This window comes from Lepidochelys kempii, chromosome 6 (assembly GCF_965140265.1).
Source record: "Lepidochelys kempii isolate rLepKem1 chromosome 6, rLepKem1.hap2, whole genome shotgun sequence".
NCBI lineage: Eukaryota > Metazoa > Chordata > Testudines > Cheloniidae > Lepidochelys > Lepidochelys kempii.
Genome location: NC_133261.1, coordinates 79,419,299 through 79,439,128, shown reverse-complemented (window position 1 = coordinate 79,439,128; position 19,830 = coordinate 79,419,299). Strand labels below are relative to the sequence as shown.

At 38.3% G+C, this 19,830-nt stretch overlaps 1 protein-coding gene across 6 annotated transcripts in view; it reads right to left on the bottom strand.

Moving 5' to 3' along the window:
- Nucleotides 1-19,830, bottom strand: part of DPH6 (diphthamine biosynthesis 6) — a 376,150-nt gene that overhangs the window by 197,023 nt on the left and 159,297 nt on the right. For 5 of the 6 annotated variants that reach the window (XM_073348883.1, XM_073348884.1, XM_073348880.1 and 2 more), the window contains exons 8-10: nucleotides 18,984-19,071; nucleotides 5,963-6,113; nucleotides 1,916-2,047 (exon numbers count right to left, since the gene is read on the bottom strand). In XM_073348883.1, the coding sequence (XP_073204984.1) occupies nucleotides 1,916-2,047; nucleotides 5,963-6,113; nucleotides 18,984-19,071 (371 nt within the window). Of the gene's footprint in view, nucleotides 1-1,915; nucleotides 2,048-5,962; nucleotides 6,114-7,139; nucleotides 7,201-18,983; nucleotides 19,072-19,830 lie in introns of those variants that run through there. The other variant, XM_073348886.1, reaches the window with a different exon arrangement.

The following is a 19,830-nucleotide window of genomic DNA, read 5'->3' as shown; positions in this document are numbered from 1 at the left end:
TCCTGGGACCGACATACCTACAACTACACTGCATACATTTATTTATTAATGGATGACCTGAGTAGGATCCTTACCCTGAAAATGTACAAGAAAGAATATCAATACAGTCTGTACTGTGTAATACATCCAACCCTGGGCCAGCTCATTGTGTTGGACAATGCCAATTTACAATAGCTGAGGAACTGGCCCTCTATAGATAACATTTACTATTGTAATTTTTGTCTCCTTCCAAAAACTTTAATGTAAGAAAAGTTTGAATAAAAATATATATCTTGAAAAAGTAAATAAATGGACAAAGTACAGCACTAGATTCTCTCTTCGGGTTTTGATATTATGGGCTAGGACTATCATATGTTTCATGAATTCCAGTAGCAAATTTCCATTTCTAAATCCTTCTGGCAAAACTCATCTTCTTTAGAGGTGATTAAACCAATTAACCTTGCAAGGAGTAAGTTAAAAGGACTTGTTTATGCTCCATTCTCCCATCATGATAGAGAACAGGCTGAAGTCCTAAGTACATTGCTAGTAAGAGTTCAGGAAAAGGCTCATGCATACCTGCACATGATCAGTTTAGCACTCAGAAAAATTTGGCAAAGAAACATATTGTGGTTTCTTCAGATGACAGGATCATAATTCATTCAGCTTTCCCCACCCTCCACACGAAAAGGCAAAAACCCCACAGGAAATGTGAGCGTTGACATTTACTACCAAGGATCAAAAAGCTATTATTTTGCCAGAAATGGAAAACAATACAGCAAATACAGTAAATACAAGTAATATGCTGAAAGCAAGAGGCTACTCAACTAGCCAGTGACACAATAAGTAGGTTTTTTAAAAAAAACTTCTGATGGATGGCAAGGCAAAATATATAATGTTTGGATTGGCAGATATCCAAAGAAATAAAATGAGAACCAAAGAAAACGTTATAGAGCCCCTTTGCTTCAATTTGCAGATTATGCCCAAAAGATTTACGCTAAACACTAGTGCCTTTAACTACAAGTTTGATTACACCCTCTTTGCTGATTTCCAGGCTGTTAAAAACTAGCTTAAAGGCCATCTAGAAAGCTTGACTTCTTTGCTTTCTAAAAATGCTAAAGCTTCTTTATCATTCTGTATTCATTCATGAACTCAGCTGCACAAGCCAAATGTAAAGATTTTATGGGCTAATATATCACAAGAATTCGTGAAAAGAATACAAGCCTACCCAAACAGTCACTAAGAATGATTTTCATTTTTATGAATGAAAAAGAAGCCTGCATAAACATTCTTTATTTAAAGTTTAAAATGCAAAAAGACTGCAAAATAAAATGGGAACATTTTGTTTTATATGTCAATATCTTGTAAGAGTGTGACAGAAAGGAATCTGGCTTCCATGATTCCCAAAACAGCAATTTTTCCTTTGCATTAAGTACATAAATGAGATTTACTGCTACTGACCTAATCCTAGATGCCAAAATGTACAAGAGCAACAGCTTTCTGGAAAACTTATTTAAAATTATTGTGGTAACAAAAGCACTTTACCAAGAGTTGGCATCTAGAACATACATGCACAGACAGACAATGTATACATTATATCTAGAAAGGTACACATATAAACTGTATATATTCCATTACATAAAAGTGTAGAGTTGTCTTCGACAAAGCTGGTAAGAATATTTTGGAAATAATTCTGATATAATGATTTTATCCCCTATCCTTGCTTTTTAGGGTCTTCAAAATCTGTGCACATTACAATGTATTCAATATTAAAGTTAGCAGTCTTAATAGCATGGTGTCAGCCTAATGAAAGCCTGAGATTGTAAATTTATAATCATAAAGTTATCAAAACATAAAAATATATCAGCTCTTTACTTTGCACTGTATTTAAGAAAACAATTGGTTTAGTGATAAATAATGGTTCAGATTAATAAAGCACCTTGGAGGGAAGAAAACGCCTCCTGAGCTGCATCTTGAATACTCCTTCCTTCTAGTTGAAGGAAGCGGGCAGTGATGCCTGAAACCCACTGGTAACCACTTAAGGATTTTCCAGAACATTCTAATGGCTTCCCTAAAGGAATGAAAGAAAATCAATCTGATTACAAAGACAAAAGATATCAGATTAAGGTTTATCAAAGAAAATCTTTTAAACCAAATTGTCTATGCTCAGGAAGAAAAAACTTTTAGAGCAAAATCATAGATTATTAGATCATCTTCAAAAATGATTTACAGACTGTAAGATACAACACAACTATCAAAAGTAAATGTGCAGTCATCAGCGTTTCCAAATGGAACCTGACAAAATTATCTCCCACACATTTTCTCCAGAATATACTCTTTTCTTAAAAATTGCGTTATCTAAAGTATTATTTGTCATTCTTGCAATTTCAGTAGCTATACCACCTTATCTATGGGAGTTAGGTGCCTAACCTGCTAAGGCCCTTTTGAAATTCCATTTAGGCCCCATGCCACATTTTTTGATGCCTAAATATCTTTGAAAACATTGGCTGCTAGGCACTCAGAAGTAAAACTGTCAATTTGAAAATGGGACTTGGGCACTTTTGAAAATTTTACTCTAAAAATACTTCTTGAATTAACAATTACAGGAAATAGGGGGAGGCTATTTTCTGCACCTTACTTGAACACAACATTCTCCCAATCAGTGTTGCAATGGTTGAATATTCCCATTAGAATCATAGAATCATAGAATATCAGGGTTGGAAGGGACCTTAGGAGGTCATCTAGTCCAACCCCCTGCTCAAAAGCAGGACCAATCTCCAATTAAATCATCCCAGCCAGGGCTTTGTCAAGCCTGACCTTAAAAACTTCTAAGGAAGGAGATTCTACCACCTCCCCAGGTAACACATTCCAGTGTTTCACCACCCTCCTAGTGAAAAAGTTTTTCCTAATATCCAACCTAAACCTCCCCCACTGCAACTTCAGACCATTACTCCTTGTCCTGTCCTCTTCTACCACTGAGAATAGTCTAGAACCATCCTCTCTGGAACCACCTCTCAGGTAGTTGAAAGCAGCTATCAAATCTCCCCTCATTCTTCTCTTCTGCAGACTAAACAATCCCAGTTCCCTCAGCCTCTCCTCATAAGTCATGTGTTCCAGACCCCTAATCATTTTTGTTGCCCTTCGCTGGACTCTTTCCAATTTATCCACATCCTTCTTGTAGTGTGGGGCCCAAAACTGGACACAGTACTCCAGATGAGGCCTCACCAATGTCGAATAGAGGGGGACGATCACGTCCCTCGATCTGCTTGCTATGCCCCTACATATACATCCCAAAATGCCATTGGCCTTCTTGGCAACAAGGGCACACTGCTGACTCATATCCAGCTTCTCGTCCACTGTCACCCCTAGGTCCTTTTCCGCAGAACTGCTGCCTAGCCATTCGGTCCCTAGTCTGTAGCTGTGCATTGGGTTCTTCCGTCCTAAGTGCAGGACCCTGCACTTATCCTTATTGAACCTCATCAGATTTCTTTTGGCCCAATCCTCCAATTTGTCTAGGTCCCTCTGTATCCTATCCCTGCCCTCCAGCGTATCTACCACTCCTCCCAGTTTAGTATCATCCGCAAATTTGCTGAGAGTGCAATCCACACCATCCTCCAGATCATTTATGAAGATATTGAACAAAACCGGCCCCAGGACCGACCCCTGGGCACTCCACTTGACACCGGCTGCCAACTAGACATGGAGCCATTGATCACTACCCGTTGAGCCCGACAATCTAGCCAACTTTCTACCCACCTTATAGTGCATTCATCCAGCCCGTACTTCTTTAACTTGCTGACAAGAATACTGTGGGAGACCGTGTCAAAAGCTTTGCTAAAGTCAAGAAACAATACATCCACTGCTTTCCCTTCATCCACAGAACCAGTAATCTCATTATAGAAGGCGATTAGATTAGTCATGCATGACCTTCCCTTGGTGAATCCATGCTGACTGTTCCTGATCACTTTCCTCTCATGTAAGTGCTTCAGGATTGATTCTTTGAGGACCTGCTCCATGATTTTTCCGGGGACTGAGGTGAGGCTGACTGGCCCGTAGTTCCCAGGATCCTCCTCCTTCCCTTTTTTAAAGATTGGCACTACATTAGCTTTTTTCCAGTCATCCGGGACTTCCCCCGTTCGCCACGAGTTTTCAAAGATAATGGCCAATGGCTCTGCAATCACAGCCGCCAATTCCTTTAGACTCTGGGATGCAACTCGTCCGGCCCCATGGACTTGTGCACGTCCAGCTTTTCTAAATAGTCCCTAACCACCTCTATCTCCACAGAGGGCTGGCCATCTCTTCCCCATTTTGTGATGCCCAGCGCAGCAGTCTGGGAGCTGATCTTGTTAGTGAAAACAGAGGCAAAAAAAGCATTGAGTACATTAGCTTTTTCCACATCCTCTGTCACTAGGTTGCCTCCCTCATTCAGTAAGGGGCCCACACTTTCCTTGGCTTTCTTCTTGTTGCCAACATACCTGAAGAAACCCTTCTTGTTACTCTTAACATCTCTCGCTAGCTGCACCTCCAGGTGCGATTTGGCCCTCCTGATTTCATTCCTACATGCCCGAGCAATATCTTTATACTCTTCCCTGGTCATATGTCCAAACTTCCATTTCTTGTAAGCTTCTTTTTTATGTTTAAGATCCGCTAGAATTTCACCGTTAAGCCAAGCTGGTCGCCTGCCATATTTACTATTCTTTCGACACATCAGGATGGTTTGTCCCTGTAACCTCAACAGGGATTCCCTGAAATACAGCCAGCTCTCCTGGACTCCTTTCCCCTTCATGTTAGTCCCCCAGAGGATCCTACCCATCCCATCTGAGGGAGTCGAAGTCTGCTTTCCTGAAGTCCAGGGTCCGTATCCTGCTGCTTACCATTAATGCAAGGTGGAGTTCTTATTTGTTTCTAAAATATACATGATGCCTTATAATGTGGAGGAAGATGAAGGGTGAATTCTGTCTCAGAGCTGTAGTCTAAGGGCATGAATCTGCACTCTCCTGCTTGTATAGTTCAAGCCCTGCTCTGTGGATAGCTATATCCGTAGACCATATCTGCAGATTGCAGATCAGATGCAGATATAAATTTTGAACCCAAGCAGGGCTCTGTGTATAATACCTCTGCCTTTATGCAAGTGAACGCAACTCCTTGCAGAAGTAACTATTTGCAGGAACTGGCTCTAATTCAGATAAATAAGATTCAGAACATTACAGTTCAAATGCTAGGCGGCATGGACATGTCATCAAGAAGGATTTCAACATTGGTAGCTTGTATTGCCCATTAACACTAATGCGAATTACGTGTATGAATTCACCCATGTATAAATCTGAGTCAATTGCCTCCAGATAGAACAGCCTGAGTCACTTCTGAGCATTAGAAGCTGCATGGACACCAAATGAAATTGTGAAAGTAGTCTGATTGAAAAGAAAGTTGTAACAGTACCACTTTCACATTCCAACCACAAGAAAAAGTACATAAGGGACTTTTTGGTACACTGAAAATTGAGGCAGAGCAGGCTATTTTATGTTTTTAAAAGATGCAGGGACTGGGGGGAGTGTGTGTGATTTTTTTTAAGCCACCATAACCTTTTCTCCAATCCAATTAATTGAAGGTTATATTATAAAACAGATTAAATTACACGGACAGAGGCGGTATTGTGAAAACTTGGTATTTACTCTTATAAAAAACTGACAAGGTTATCCTATCAAGAAGCAAGATCAATCTTGGAATTAATCTCAGACGCATAAGTATAAATATTGTATGTCATCACCCAAGATGATCTCCTTGTGCAGAGACAAAAAATTTCTCCTTATATGCATTATCCCAGATGCATTTTTCCTTCAGACTGTCTGGACACCAAAATGATTACAAACATTCACCAAACAGAATTTTTTTATAATGTTTAATATTATGTTCCACAAGAGTATATGAAATAAATATAACCCCCCTCTCCTAATGACAGAGAGGTATGCAGGTATTCAAAACTCACTGTATTGCAGAGAATTATGTTCCAATAATTTCCAGATGATAGGAGGGGTTTTCTGTGGTCCATCTTCCTCAGATACAGGTGCAATACTATCTTCATTGCAGCTGACCTTGCAAGAACAGCTACAGATCATAAATTTGTCTGAAGATTCCTCCTGATTGAAACAAATATTCTGACATAAGCAAGCAAATATTGTGCTAGGCTGTGGTAAAGTGTCATGTTCAAAACCTAAAAAACCCTAAACCCTTAAGATTTTTACAACAAGGAATATTAACTGTGACAGGGCCGGGCCAGATGTGAGCAAATCCGCCAATAAGTGCAGGACCCACCAAGGCAGAGGAGGAACTTTGTCACATAGTGCTAAAAAGAAATTTAATCTTAAGACCAATAATGGAGGAAAGGCAAAGGATTCATCATTATCTGGACTGCAAAAAAGCACAATACAATATGATATTGTTGATGTGAAGTATGGAATAATAATGCAGATTCAGCAACGTAAAACAACAGATGTAAGGAATGATGATATTCAAGGTAACAAAGACAAAACAATACTGTAACAAATAAAAGCTATGCCACCATTATCGAGTACAGATATACTTTACCAGAAGTAAGGAATTCAGATATTCCAAAGCCACGAGGAACTATAATAACCATCTAATCTGACCTCCTGTATAGGCCATTGAAATTCCCCAAGATAATTCCTAAAGCATATTTTTTAGAAAAATTTAAATGTAAAAACTGCTGATGATAGAGAATCCACCACAACCCTTGTTACTTTGTTCTAAGGTGTTAATCACTTTCATAGTTTAAAACGTACACCTTATTTCCAGTCTGAATTTGACTAGGTTCAACCTCCAGCCATTGGACTGTGTTATACCCTTCTCTGCTAGATTGAAGAAACCCTCCTTTAATTCTTTATTAATAGAGTTCTGTATCGGCCGCTCCACCATCTTGCCCAGGACTGGTGTCAGGGTGACAGGCCTATAATTACCCAGGTCATCCCGTTTTACCCTTTTAACATATTTGTATAACATTAGCTTTCTTCCCGTTTTCTGGGACTTCCCCCAAGCTTCATGGACTTATTGCAAATCAACATTAACGGTCCAGCAAGCTTCTCAGCCATCTCTTTTAAAATTCTTGAATGCAAGTTATCTGGATCTGCTGATTTAAAAATGCCTACCTTTAGTAGCTGCTGTTCAACACCCTCCTGAGATACTACTGATAGGGAAAGGATAGTGGTACTATTCAAAGGCAGGCAGGAAAATAGAAAGATAGAACAGTTATCTCTGACATTAAAATATTTGACACTGAGGTCTAGGAAAGTATAACAGGAAAGTTAAAAAACATGTTTAGCATGTTCTAGTGACTGACTGGTTGACTTCAAAAAATGAATGTATCCTAAAAATACTCATTGGACTGATCTAGTGAGTCCACAAGCATCATCAACACCTATTAAAATCCACAGCATGGATTAGACCCATGGAGAACAGCATCTTCCAGAATGTATAAACTAAGGGTTTGTCTACACTGCAATTAAAAACCCACGGCTGGCCTCAGGCTCGCATGGCTCAGACGAAAGGGCTCTTCAAATTGCGGGGCTCCAGCCTGAGCCCAACCATCTGCACCACAATTAAATAGCCCCTTAGCCCGAGCAACATGAACCCAAGTCAACGGGCACGGGCCAGCCATAGGTTTTTGGCTGCAGTGTAGATATTTCCTAAGGGTAAATTCTTTTTTGGTGTTGTTCAGTACAATAGGAAGGAAAAAAAAAGCAAAGTGCCTACTACTGTACCTTGATATAACTAGCACTCTCTCGAACATTGTGAAGGACACCCTAATTAATGTATCTGCAAGTACTCCTTAGACCCAAGGAAGCATATAATTAGTTGGCTTAGGGTCATGACCAGGCCCCAGTGCACCTTCATGCAGTCTGTGTTCAACAGCAGATACTGGATGCGAAGAAAGAGTGTGCATGGTTCTCATTTTTTGAGCAACAAAAGAACCATTGTACGCTGTAGTTTTTACCAAGTCCTCCTGAGACACCCCATTCTGTACAGCATGGTGACTCCTAGACACTTGGCTTTGCTAATACTGCTCCTCTCCATTTAAACACATCAGTGATGACCTAGGGTAGAATTTTGCCCATAGTCTTTGACTGAATATTACTATAAGCATTACCTCCATATGCTATTAATTCATTTGCTGCTCAATGGCCCATAATTTTAAATGATTTTTTCCTACAGTGTGCAACTTATGCAACTATGTACATTATTGCATTTTTATTACACCCTAAATCTACAAAATGAGGAAAAAGCAGAATAAAGCAAGATAAAAAAGGAATACAAAAAACAATATGAACAATTCTGCAGTCTTCTAGCATAGAATTGGAACCTGATGAAAATATCCTGTAAGCATGCAGACAAATTACACACTATATACTGAAATACATACATCAAACTACATATAATCAAATTTATGTTGTACAGTGAAGCACTCAAAACTTGAAAATGCCAGAATTAAGGTTACTGGTCTAACCTTAAATTGGCTCCTCTGTGCATATCACCTTTGAACATCTAGCCCCTTCAAGGTGTCTCAAGCTAGGCATCCAAAAACAGACACACCAAAAATCAGTAGTCACTTTTGAATATTTAGGCCATCATAATTAGCCAAATAATCTCCTTTTTGTATTTTTCCTCTCTCCTAAAAAAGCCCCCTCCAAACACCTATGATATAGTTCATTTCAGCATTAAAGTGCTTTCTTTAAGTTATGAGACTGATCCCTAGCAAACTCCCCCTCCCACACATACACACACACACACACACACACACTGGCTTGGGTCAAAAGTCTGCATTGAGAACTCCACATTTACATAAATGTCTGGCTTCACCGGGGAGTAAAAGGATCCAGCTAAGTGAAAGCAGTATGTTTGGAAATTCTCAGGAAAGGTTAAATTACAAAAAGGTCATTATCTAGGAGAGGAACCTTAGCCCTAGCTGCCTCTAAAAAGGCTCAAGGGGAATTTAGCAAGAACTGCAGACACTAAAACTATGCTCTAAGAGGAGCTGACGCTCTTTGATTGGAACTCATTTTATTCATTCCTCCTAGGAAGGTGTAAAAGACGGGGCAATAGTCTATTTTATGTGAGCCAACTGTACATTAAAACAAGTCAACTGAATGTAACATAATAGTGGCAAGATGAAGGCTGCAGCTAAGCACAAACAACATATACACTCCAAACATTACATCCATTACAACATACTAGCATCCAACAGTATCCATATCTTTTCCCATTAATTGAACAAATTCTACCATTTTTGTGGGTAGTTCTGTTTTGTTGTTGCCTACAGGGCTACATGAGACCCACAACCCCTCTACTATATCTAGAAAATAAAGGGGTAGGATTCTCAGACAGCATGTAAGTAACACTCAAACTAGATTGCCCCTCCACGAGCAACCACAAGGGAAACAGTGATGTTCCAAGAGCTGCCTCCTTTCATATATGTCTATAAACCATGCAATGCAACCAAGCAGAAAAAGGTATTACTTTTCCTGCTAGTATGTAATTAGTTTTGCATTAATTTCCAGTTGCTTTCTCTGGCATTTAGCATTGGAACCACAGTGAATGCAGGTTAAAACAGTGTTACCATGAAATTAGCCAGTCCTGAACTGTACCTGGATAGCCTGGTTGTGCCCCTTCCTCCTACCCCTTATATAAGCATGTGCACAACCATCATGATACCAGTGCCAATATCGTGGTGTTGCTCTTGGTTTTGCCCCGAAAACAACTTGTCACAACACTTTCTCTTCCTTCTCCTCCAAAATGTTGAATTTCTGCTAAAAAAGAACATGTTCCTCTCGCAATTAGAGGTTTCATGATCCATCATGACTATGAATATATAATTGAAAGGAACGAATTCCCCCTTTCCAATGATATAATCCCTTTATCATCTACAAAGGCTAGAAACAAACTAGCTTCTTTAAAGTCACTATTTTATAGGTAGAAAGCTCTTTTAGATGATTATGAGAGGTTTGTTATAATTTTCCTCTGCTTTCAAATCCTGTATGGTTCAATTTGTGGTGCGAAAGCATTTTACAAGCGAAGGGATATAAAAACAGTACCAATTGTATTTTTAATAACTCTCTATAGCAACGGTGGGCAACTGAAGGGATATAAAAACAGTACCAATTGTATTTTTAATAACTCTCTATAGCAGTGGTGGGCAACCTACAGCCCACCGCTTCCCGCAGCTCCCATTGGCCGTGAACAGCAAACCACGGCACACTGGGAGCTACGGGGGGCCGTGCCTGTAGATAGTCAATGTCAGCAAAATGTCTCGCGGGCCGCAAACAGATTACCCTGATGGGCCACATGCAGCCTGCAGGTTGTCCTCCACTGCTCTATAGCATACACTTTTAAGTAAATTTCTAAACACCCTTTCTGTAAAATAAGCATCATACACATAATTCATGATGGCATGGTATGGGATATGAAGATTATATGAGCATTTGCTCAGGATCACCTGCAGAATTCTCTTGTGACTCTGATATTTATGAATAATACAAGCATCCCGAACTTAAGCCAAATAAAACCTTCATAACTCCCACCATTGTCTTCCTTCTCTTCTAAATATATTAATATCAATAAGGTTATATGTATGTGTGTGTGTCCACACATGTGTACATATTATAGTCCTATCAACATCCATTTACAGATATGGATATACTGAATATAATTACATACATTTACACAAACTCCTGTTCATCGACATTCCTTTTGGAAATTACTGTCAAGCTGTAGGAATCGTCTGATGTCACTATAAATACACAAAGGACTGCACAAACAGTTATGCAGTCCTGTTGATTTCAAGGCTTAGGATAAATGGCAATGCCTTTTCAAGGCAGAAACCTGGATTACTCCAACAATGCAGGTAATCAATCAGAATCGGCACCAGCACAGGTGCAGGCTTCAGCTGAAGCATTAGGTGTGGGACCTGGCACTAGCTTAGGCTATGGGCTCAACGCCAGCATAGGCAGAACTGCCAGATCCGGCTTAGTTGCTGTTTTCAGAGCTAGTACAAACACTGGTCTGCCATTACTGCCTACAGAGAAACTAATCTGCCTAGGAGGTTGAAACTTGAAACAGAGGATGATGAGACTGCCATAAAGGGACTTGCGTTCTACAGATGATCTTCCCTTCTGTGTTTGTCCATTTAAAAAATAAAAATAGTATAGGGTCTTTGTTACCACAAAACAACACTCATGCTCTTTCACGTAAGCAATCTATTTTTTTCTATTGATTACTGTATTTCTCCCCTTTCCCCACCCACTATGGTATGATATCAGTCTAATTTTGGCTCTGAGCCTGAAAACACTTATGCATTTGCTTCACTGTACTCACATGAGTCATTGTACTGACATAGGACATGAGTAAAGTTATATTAATAGATTCAGTGATTATAAAGCCAGAAGAGACCAACATGAACATCTAGTCTGATCTCCTGTATAATACAGACTATAGGATTTCCCTGAATTAAATTCCTGTTTGAACTACAACGTATCTTTTAGCAAAAATATCCAAACTTGATTTTAAAATTTCCAGTGACGGAGAGTCCACAGAAACCCCTGGTAAGGTATTCCAATGGCTGAGCATACGCATAAGTGTTCCAAAGTCAAGCACACGCATACGTGTTTCTAGGTAGAGGCCTTTAGTTTGTAAGCAGGTACCTTATCTTATGTGTCTAAGGCTCCACACATGAGTAGCATTATATGAAACATCAGTAACTGCCAGACTCTTAGTGTTTGTCTTGTTAAGAAACCTAAATTCTCCATCACAGAAGCAGGCATGGAAGCTTGTTACTACCAAAATCTAAAAATGACAGTTCTCCCATTCAATAGCAATCAGAATAGAACAGAGCAGAGAACTCATAAAACATAAGGAAAGATTAAGATAATCTCTTTGTTCCATGCTTTCTAACTTGATCATATTGCTTCTTAAAACAAACATATTGAGGGGGACCACATGCAGCTTCTTTCAGTTTTTCAAGCACTGTGTAGGGACACGAGAAATTATTCTGAAAGATCAGGTTTTTTGTTTTGTTTAATAAAAGAATCTTTTATATTTATAAAGGATGGAAAAAGAACTATTCCTTTTATTGGAGAAATAGAGAAATTTTGGGACGGAATAAAGTAGAGGGATATTGTGCACTGGCAGGCCAGATGCCAGCTCTTACCCAGGTTGCAGGCACTAGCTAAGAAATGACAACCTCATGGCTGGAGACCAGACAGGTCACCTGTGTATTAGTTTTGCTCAAAACAGGCATTAGTCTTATAAGAATGTATTTAGTGTTCAGATTCTATGAAATGCCTGTAAATTGCTGCATGCATTAATCTCACTTCTAACATCTGTATTCCAGGCTGTAAGAAAATAGGTAAGTTTTGCTTTATAACTTTGAAAATGTTTACTCTAAATTTATTAACTCAGGCCTGGGAATCATCCCTCCCTCTCACCTCGGCCCATCCAGAAGGACTATCAAAAACACATGGGCCATCAAAGATTATCGCAATGTAAAGCATTGGTTAATGGCCTTATTGCACCTGGGAAATGCTACATACTGTGGGCTTGGAAGCTGAATGAAGGAAATAAAACAAAGCCAAAGGAAAATTTTCTATTTTTTTGGCTATTGAACTCTGAAGGGCCAGAGACTTTGAACTGAAGCCAGAGATCCCCAGGGGCTGCCTCCTGGGTCCACCCTGAAAGACGCTTTGCATTGACAGATCACTACAATTCTGTCACTCTTTGGATTTAGAGTGTAACTCATGTGTGTGTATATGTTTACTTGCTTTAACCTGTAAATAATTCTCATTTCTTTTTCCTAGTTAATAAACCTTGAGATAATTTATTAGTGGATTGGCTACATATGTTGTCTTTGGTGTAAGATCTAGGGTACCAACTAATCTGGGTGTAAGTGATTGGTCTCTTGAGACAGGAAGAAATCTGAATGTGGTATAATTTTTGGTATAAGTGACCATTTGTCACTAAATCCAGTTTGTCCGGGGGGCAAGATAGACTGGAGAGCCTAAGCGGACTGTCTGCGACTCCTGTTATAGAGATCCAGGAGTTCACATTTGTTACTGGCTTGGTAAAAACTAATTATAGAACACACCACCAGTTTAGGGTGTCTGCCCTATTTTTGACAGTCTGCCCCAAGATATGCACTTATGGTTGTGAGCCACTCCAGATAGCATGACAGAAGAGATGCTTAATATGCTCACTAAGCTCTTCAGATAAATCAGTGTACATCGACAAGAACTTCCACTTCGTTTGCAGGAAAGGTTTTGAAAGCATACATAGAGCCAGAGTTAGTTATGCTTTTAGGATGTGGAGAGAGAACCTAGATGTGCTGAGGGAAAGGACAAAGGCCAAATGGGCAATAAGACACAACACTCCATGGACGTAGATTGGATTTTCCTTTTTTCCCTTCCCCAGCATATGCCATTGGAAGTCTGAATCCAAGACGAAGAAGTCTTACGGATTAGGTGATGTTTTTAAAGCACGGTGTACAAATAAATGCAAAGCTCTTTTTTCAGCATTCTCAAAGTAGTATTGAAAATGAGAAGCATGATCAAATGGAGATTAGCAGAAAATATGATGCTTTAAGAAGCTGGACAGAAATGGTTTATTTTAGATATAGTTAAATCAAATCTAACATGCAGGATTGTACTTCTTTAGTACATAAGGCATGGCAACATTTCCCAAACACATTTTCTAGCATTTACAAATATTTTAAAGTTATCCTCAAATTGACTCGCTAGAAAGATTTGCTAGCTTTTTACAGAGTCATAAGAGTATTAGAAATTGTTTGCATTGCTACAGCACCTTTCCGCTGAGGGATTTCAAAGAACGTCACAAACAATTAAGTGAGCTTCATCTCATGACTTTGGTTCGGTATGTAATTTACAGAGATGGATTGGCTGGTTTACAAGACAGCATGCCACCTAACAAGCAAAAAACACAGAAGACTATCACTTTCTATCACAGGCGGACAAACAACCACCCACCTTTCTTCTTTCTACTGCCTGTTACAGGAAGAAAACCACACTTGTCTTTCTTCCAGTTCTGGGATATACCCACCTTAAGGGATAGCAGATAGTGCTGTGAGTTGTGCTACTGGGCGCATGTGAAGGTCCTGCTCAACTGATGCAGGCACTACTGGGACTGAGGGAACAAAACATTCATTTTACAATAATTTGTCTAAGATCAGCACAAGCTATGACTTAGTCTTAAAATCTGAGTATTACCTATTTTATTCAATTATTTCAATCATATTTTTGTAGACAAAACAAAGATGTTGACATCTGTACTTTGGCTGTGATTCTCAGCCTGAGAGGTTATCAGAATCCTCTGCTGCTGTGGCAATAAGCCGGTCCAATTTACAAATTCAACGAGAGCTACAACATCCTAATGGAGGTAAGCAGACTTATCATCCTTTATTTTCCCTCAAAGCCTAACATTTTCTCCACTTAATTTTACTGGGCAACTTTTCCTGCATTTGAACATGAAAACAAGAACTGCTTATGAAAATAGCAGCCAATAAAATTAGGAGAAAAATGAAGGTGGTGGGGATGTTATAAGGAGGATGTGATTTAAAATTTCATATTAGGATACTCACCAGGATTAGAGAAAACTGTTGTCCATTAAAATGGCTTGGTTCTCATTTTTCCAGTGGTATGTGGCATTGGTTTCTATCTCTTGTTATTCACGAGACACTATAACTTAGCAAGGTAACTGCCCTATCTCCAGACATTTTAGCATGCTTTCAGCATGCCAAAGCACTCTAGGATGGTTTACTCTTGCATTATACCCTTTTTACTGATGATTAAACTAGGGAACAGAGAGATTCAGCAATTTGCCCAAGGTCACAAGAGTGTCAGGTACACAGACAGTACCAGTCCCTCTTCAACTTTCAAGAGTCTTTTTTTTTCTGGCTAAGTGAATTTGGGTGCTTGCTAAAGATACCCCCCTTGACAGTCCTGGAGACTGAAATCCTCTGTTTCCACAGAACTTGCACAGCACAGACAACAATGCTACAAGATTCCCCACACTGCTCCATATGCCTCAGCTCTAGTCTGGAGTGCCTACTGCTAGAAGTGAAAGCATACTTCAGTTTACATTCAATCCTTGGCCTCTTTATAAACATTATAAACAAGGGTGCCAATTGGTGTCATTGTCATGTTATCTTTTATAATATGGACACATGTCCACTAGGAACTTTACAAAGACCATCAGTGTATTTCACATACCAATGACCAGTTATCAGACAGTAACAATTTTAGCTCACTACCAGCTGGGTCAGATTCAAACAAGTGATCTTCTGTAGAAGCATCTGATTTCATATGGGCAAACTATAAGGCAAAATACAATAGGTGAAATCTTGGTCCCACCGAAGTCAATGACAAAACTCCCATTCAATGGGTTTAAGATTTCACTCATTATATGCATGTGACATGATGTTTGTTGTGGGGAGGGGTATGTGTGAATCGATAGCAAACACAGCAAACGATGAACAAGAGAAAAGCTTTTTCACATTTTTGCTGTACAAAGCCAAGCTCTTATAGGAGAGGTAAAATATTGATGAAGCTAGATTTCTATGTGATGTACAACACAATTACTGACCTTGCTTTTTTCTGATGAAGTAAATGAGGTCTCCATGGACTATCAAAATGAATGTGCTATTAATAACAATATTATTTTAGTTGTTTATAATAGCCAAGGAAAAAAAGCTTATTTGATCCGTTGATACCCAACTTTTTATAAAACTTTAATAAAAATATTAAGAAAATTATCTTTTTAGCCTTTTCTGTATCATTGGTAATGAAAGAAAAGAGGGTGGGGAAAAAGCTTTTCAATTATTATGCAAAAATACATCTTGAAATTGCACAGTAATGTATTAAATGAGAACAATGAATAAAATCTTAATCTCCCTCAGGCACAACAGCTCATTGTGCTGCCAGAAACAATCTAAAACAAATTTCCACCCAGTCTTTGTAGTTAAATATGAAGAAATTTATCTGAAGAAAACGCACCACAGAATGGCAAAGAAAGCACAGACTTCTTTTATTGTAGAAAGACACTATCCAAAATTGTGGAAATGATTATAAAATAGTCAATTCAAAGAATGTAAAATTAATGCCTGTGAAACACAACTAAGAGAAGGGACTTTTTAAAAATAGAAATAGAGATGTTATTTCAGGGATGAGATATGCATAACAAATCTGATACTGTGATTTATATTAGAGCCACATATCACAGTTCCTTTTAGTATTTGGAAATACTATGCAGTCTATTAATGGATTCTCCAAAATGATTATATAAATGACTACTTTTATATATTTTTCATAAATTTCAAATATTTTTCTCATGCTTTTAATAACCTCTTGAAACTAAAATCAATTTCTCTACTGAAGTACATTTTTCCCATTGTGTAAACACAGTGATTTGTTGTGGTAAGGTAGCTCTCAAGGGCTGAATTACCAACTGATTAAAAAAAAAATCATGGGTTTTGTACACATAATGGAGGAGAAAAGGTACCGTACTAGAAGAGTTATCAATGGTTATCCATCTTGACAGTGTCATTTAAACATTACGTGGTTAAACTATGCTAAGTTAGTAACATGTTACACTCTTCAAAGATTGACTGCCTCTCCATAGTAACAACTTCTTGAAAACCTAGCTTATAATATACCATGACATAAAATAAATTAATCTAAAGCCAAAAGATTCTAATGCCTTTTCCCACAACACCATCATTAGAAAATAAACTATTTTCCTTTTTAACTCTAGAAGATGTTAGAGTATACCAAAATCCAGACCATGCTTCTATAACCCTACCTCTTTAAGAATGTGACAGCTTTGTCTACAATGAATTTGAAATATGATTTGCTATAAAACTGCTTGAAACTGTGAGGCTTTAACAAAATCTGAAACATCTACATAAGAAGGGGAAAAGAGCTTCTGAATAGATAAAAGTAAAATCTTGATCCTTATATAAAATGTAATGCATTTTAATACGATTTTTTGCCTGATTTATGTAAAGCTTTGTGTTTTTCATTTTCCCTAACCTGTCACACTGTAGTGATGTATGGTGCATTTTAGCATCAAGTTTGCCATGAGCAATAAAGTCAGTGCCCCCAAAGAAATATTAATATATTTCCACTACTCTCCCTCACCAGAGTTTTCTATTATTCAGCTTCTCTGGTTTCACTTCACATAGCTGGTTGACATCATTTTCACGAAGTCTCTCATACAAATGTTTTAAGATTTTACATTTAAGAAATCCCAAACAAGAAACGGATGGGATGAAGCAGGGAGTACCTGCCACAGTTGGAAAGCTAGGAATAAGGTCATTTGGGAAGAAAATAGGGAAACATTTTATGTCTTTGGAGAGACAGAAAGCAAAAATGGAGACAGTGTTGCTTATTGATACAAATATACAAACTGTCTCTCCTAAATAAAGACTATTGGTTCTCTATGTATACTTGAAGTGTTCAAAAGTCACCAGATGCAAAAAAGAAAAAACCCAAAAAAACCCAAACACTGTTGCATTCAGTAATGATCCCTGTATATGAAGTAGCTTGACTGATTTTCAGACTGTAAAAATAAACAGAAAAGGAAAGTAAACTACAATCAGCTGCAATATCAGAATCCCCTCTCCTCTCCCGCAAGGAATACCAAGAAGGTTTCAAGCACAGCAGGAAGATCAACAGGCATTTTTCCTCAACAAAAGCAGTCTTCAAGATAGATCTTAAAAGAAAAAATACCTTCATACCTGACACAAAAGCCATCAAGGAAATCTATTATCCATATAGCTTACCTGCATTTTAACATTATTTAGTAAGTGTGCCTAAGTTCCATGTTGTAAAATAAAGTTGGTAAGAAAAAGTCCTACTTTGATGTATTACTGGCAGCCCTTTACAAAATTCTCTACATGTCATTAATTGCAGAAATATGTCAATATGTTCTTTTTTATCATTCAGAAATATTTCAAATTTCAACCAAATTTCAAAAATACTTTAAGGGTATAGAAGTCTGTAAATGAAATGTTACCATTTACAAACATACAGAAGGAAGAAAGATTTACTATATGTGTATAATAATCAAGAGAAAATGGATGGTAAAATGTGCTCACAAAAAGGAAGAAAACAATGTTGTCTTTGAATCTCATTAGCAATGCTATAGTCATGGGTAAGAGTGCAATACTCAAGAATCTGTCAGCACACATGTACCGCTGCCATTACTAGGGCTCTTACTCCTGCATTGCACACTTTCCATGCAATCATAAGTTAAAAACAAACTGAATCCCTTTGAACTACTGCTAATATTTCTTAAGCTCTCTATCGAGTTTGGCTGGACATCTCTCTCCTTATATGACAGAGTGTCTCCTCTGCAGTAAACTCATTTTACTCGCTGACTGGAATAGGATTAGGGACTGATGCTTCACCTCCCAGACTTAGAATCGTTACTAGCTTGGGTTGTCTACCATATGTGAAATGAGGATCTGGTAGATACAAATCATCTACTGGGAATCAACAGGTCTCTACGATATCTACTTTTCACCAAAAATAGCAATAAGAAAGTCAACCTCACAACAACTCAATGCTGTTTATAGGGTTTGCTAATACAAAAGTATTAGTTGTGTTCCACTGCATGGGTGGCTGCACTTCAGTGGTTGCACATGTGCTTGGCTGAACAGGGTCTGCTAAGCGCCTTGAGGTTTCAGGATGAAAAAGGCTATACAAATACTACTTCCATTCATTCATTTGGCACAAGTGAGCATCTGTGTTGGGTCACTCTGATGGCAAGTTCCAAAAACCAGTTAAAGTAAGTACAGGTTTTACAGCAAATAGAAGGACAGAGCCAATAACTTGGATGAAGTCCAAATTGTGAAAAGCAACATAAAAAGGAAGTAGTCCATATGTCTTCACAGTCTATTAAAAGGAACATAAGATTTAGAAAGAGGTACTTACCTTATCCTCTAAGTGTAATTTTAAAAAGCGGAGGTAAGCCACAGGTGCAAATGCATCAGCTGAATGTACGACTACTTGGGATGAGTCCCTGAAATACAGAATCATAAACACTGTATTTTAATGCATGGTTTTATGGTTAGGCTATGCCCACTGTCCCTCCACTACTATTCAATATGGTTTACCAACTACTGATCAAGGGTTTTGTTGCTTTTAAAAAAACAGATTAAGAGAAACTCTTTTAGTCATAAGTTTTCGTATAATATAGAAAAAATTCAGCAGACTCCCATAATTTGCATTTTACTTCATTGTCATAAATTTAATTCAGAAAACATAAAACATTAAACCATGGGGGTTTAGGTCCAGCATCCTTTTCAACCGCAAAATGTGTGGAAAATAAATGCAATTTACACCCGTTTTAAGTCTATTTCAAACTTTCAAAGCAGTGTAACCAGGCCTTAGTGTGAATGAAAATCAGGCCTACTGTACGTACGTATAAATGACATGATGACCAAAGGTCTGATGACACAACAGCAAGCCAATCCTTTGTTAGTCAAGAGAACTTCTAAGTTTTTATTTTATCAGCATTTTAAATTTTGGGATAACCTCATTTCCCACTGAATAATGCTCCGGAAATCACTTCCTACAGAATTAGCACTATAATATTTGTCCCACTGAGAAGTCTGATTGTGCCATTTAACTATTTTACACCTCATGTTGAAGGATTACTAGACACAACTTGCTAATGCCAAATGCATTAATGGTAATGGTGTAAACTTCAGATACACTGACTGAAACTAGTTAATATTTGCAAAAAGAAAGGGAGTACTTGGGGCACCTTAGAGACTAA